This window comes from Cucurbita pepo, unplaced genomic scaffold (assembly GCF_002806865.2).
Source record: "Cucurbita pepo subsp. pepo cultivar mu-cu-16 unplaced genomic scaffold, ASM280686v2 Cp4.1_scaffold000793, whole genome shotgun sequence".
In the NCBI taxonomy this organism is placed as follows: domain Eukaryota; kingdom Viridiplantae; phylum Streptophyta; class Magnoliopsida; order Cucurbitales; family Cucurbitaceae; genus Cucurbita; species Cucurbita pepo.
The window spans coordinates 10325-12426 of record NW_019647005.1 but is presented as its reverse complement, the minus strand read 5'-3'; the positions used below and the strand labels follow the sequence as shown (position 1 = coordinate 12426).

The 2102-nt window shown below is 35.5% G+C and overlaps 1 protein-coding gene across 1 annotated transcript; it reads right to left on the bottom strand.

Moving 5' to 3' along the window:
- Positions 1-6: 6 nt before the first annotated feature.
- LOC111785866 (bystin-like) lies at positions 7-1044 on the bottom strand (the record flags this gene model as incomplete). Its single annotated transcript, XM_023666227.1, has 2 exons — positions 976-1044; positions 7-445 (listed from the first exon to the last, which is right to left on the bottom strand). Coding segments are annotated over exons 1-2 (485 nt in total), but the record flags the coding sequence as incomplete, so codon positions are not given.
- Positions 1045-2102: the final 1058 nt, after the last annotated feature.

Below are 2102 nucleotides of genomic sequence, written 5' to 3'. Positions count from 1 at the left end.
TCCGGCAAATTCTCCTTCAAATCCAGCTTCGGCTTCCCATCGGCATCCGCCATGAGCAGATCCGCCAACGTCACTCTCCGGCGGAGTCTTTGAGCAACATACCGCTCGATGGCCACGACAACACGGGACTTGTCGAATTCAGTACAAAACTCACCATTGTCGTCAAAGTTGTTGGGGAATGTCGTCGCCATTAACGGGCTCAAGCCGTCATTATCGTCGTCGTCGTCATCGTCATCAATTTTATCTGTCTTTCCCTCCTTCAAATTGAAATATTGGGGTTTATAATTTCTGGATTTTGATGATTTGTCAAAGCCCATGAAGAAAATGGTAAGACGACGGCCATTGATCCTCCAATCATCAAGAATATCAACCATCTCATCCACTTGCTTTGCTAATCCTTGCCTTTTGGCCTCCTTTTTGATAGATTCACTTTTCTTTCTCCAAGCTAACAATTTACAGAAAAATTCATTGTTGTAATAGGAATGTATTACACGAGTTAGATTGAGTCGGGTTTAGGGGTGTTCAAAAATTTGATAACCCGAAAAATTCGATCAACTCAACGCAACCGGTACTATTTGAATTGAATTGAGTTAGGAACTTATTTCTATTCTAAAACTAAATTTATTTTTTATTTTGAACAACCCGAACCAACCCAATTCAATTTTTTTAGGTTAAGTTGAATTGGGTTCGTTATTTAACAAGGTTAGTTTTGGTTGAAAATTTTACAATTCAATTCATTAGGTTGGATCTAAAAAATGTCCTTACTGACCTAACTCAACCTACGAACACTCCTAGTCAAGTTATATTATTTGGCTGGATTCATTGGATACATTACATCTATTTAACACAATTTAAAAGTGTAACTACTAAACTTACAATCTAACTTAGATAGACGACAATATGATTCAACCGTGATTCAAGTTTAGTTTGGGTTCTAATACTATGAAAAATAGTATGAAAAAAGGAAAATCAAACCTTTAAGAGGGGTGTAGTGGAAGTTGGAGTGAACCCAGTTGAACATAGCTGTGAGAGAGGTGAAGTCAAACCAAGTTAGAATGGGTATCAAAAGTGGTGTGAATGAGGTATATATATATAGCCATGAAACACTAGGAAGTGGCCCTCTCCCTCTACTGTTTACCCATACAAAATTTTGAGACTTCCATGAATGAATCAAGACCACATTAAAAAAAAAGAACAATCTTAAGAATCACGTGAGTGAGGAAAAAACATGCTAAAAGGATCTGTGTTGGTTTATGAGGATGGTATTCTCTAACATCTCAAACCCACCGATAGCAGATATTGTTGGCTTTGATCCGTTACATATCGCCATCAACCTTACGATTTTAAAGTGCGTCTATAAAGGGGAGGTTTGCATGTCTTTATAAGGAATGCTAAAAGAACCTTTGTTAGTCTGTGGAAATAGTCTACACGGTTAAAAGAGTAGTAAGTAAAATAACTGGATAATGTTGAGACCGTTGAATACTGAATTCAAATTTCAAATCTTGGACATGAGACGTTACGATTCTAAAGGGCCCATAAAGTCAAAAGAAATTGGTAAATATAAATAGAACAACAAAAGATAAATGAAAAAAAAAGTTGTTTACCTAGTTTGCTTTGCAAAACCCTAAACCCCACCATTTTTGCATCATTTTGGTTGACTCCTCAACTTTGGAATGCATTTTCTATGATTGTACACAAAAAAAGCTAATTCTATCCCTACCAACCAAAGGGAAAAAGAAAAGAAAAGCCTTTGATCCTTCTCTTCAATGTCTTCTCTTCAATATTGTCGTCCACTGATCACCAGAGTGACACCGAGTATAACGAACAGAACTGATATGAACCAAAAGACATCAATCATACAATATACTTCAATGAAGATGTGAAGAAAAGGTTGTCAAAATTATCAAAAGATATTTCAATTCATGCCACATTGAAGAAGAATGAAGTTCGATTGTTACAAATTTTGGGTGGGTTACAATTTAGAGTAATTTAGAGTTATTGTATTTTAAGACATTTTATTTACTTTAGGTTAGATTTACCTAATGACTAATTATGGTCATTAAGTATGAATGTTACAACTTTTGGAATACCTTTAATAGTTT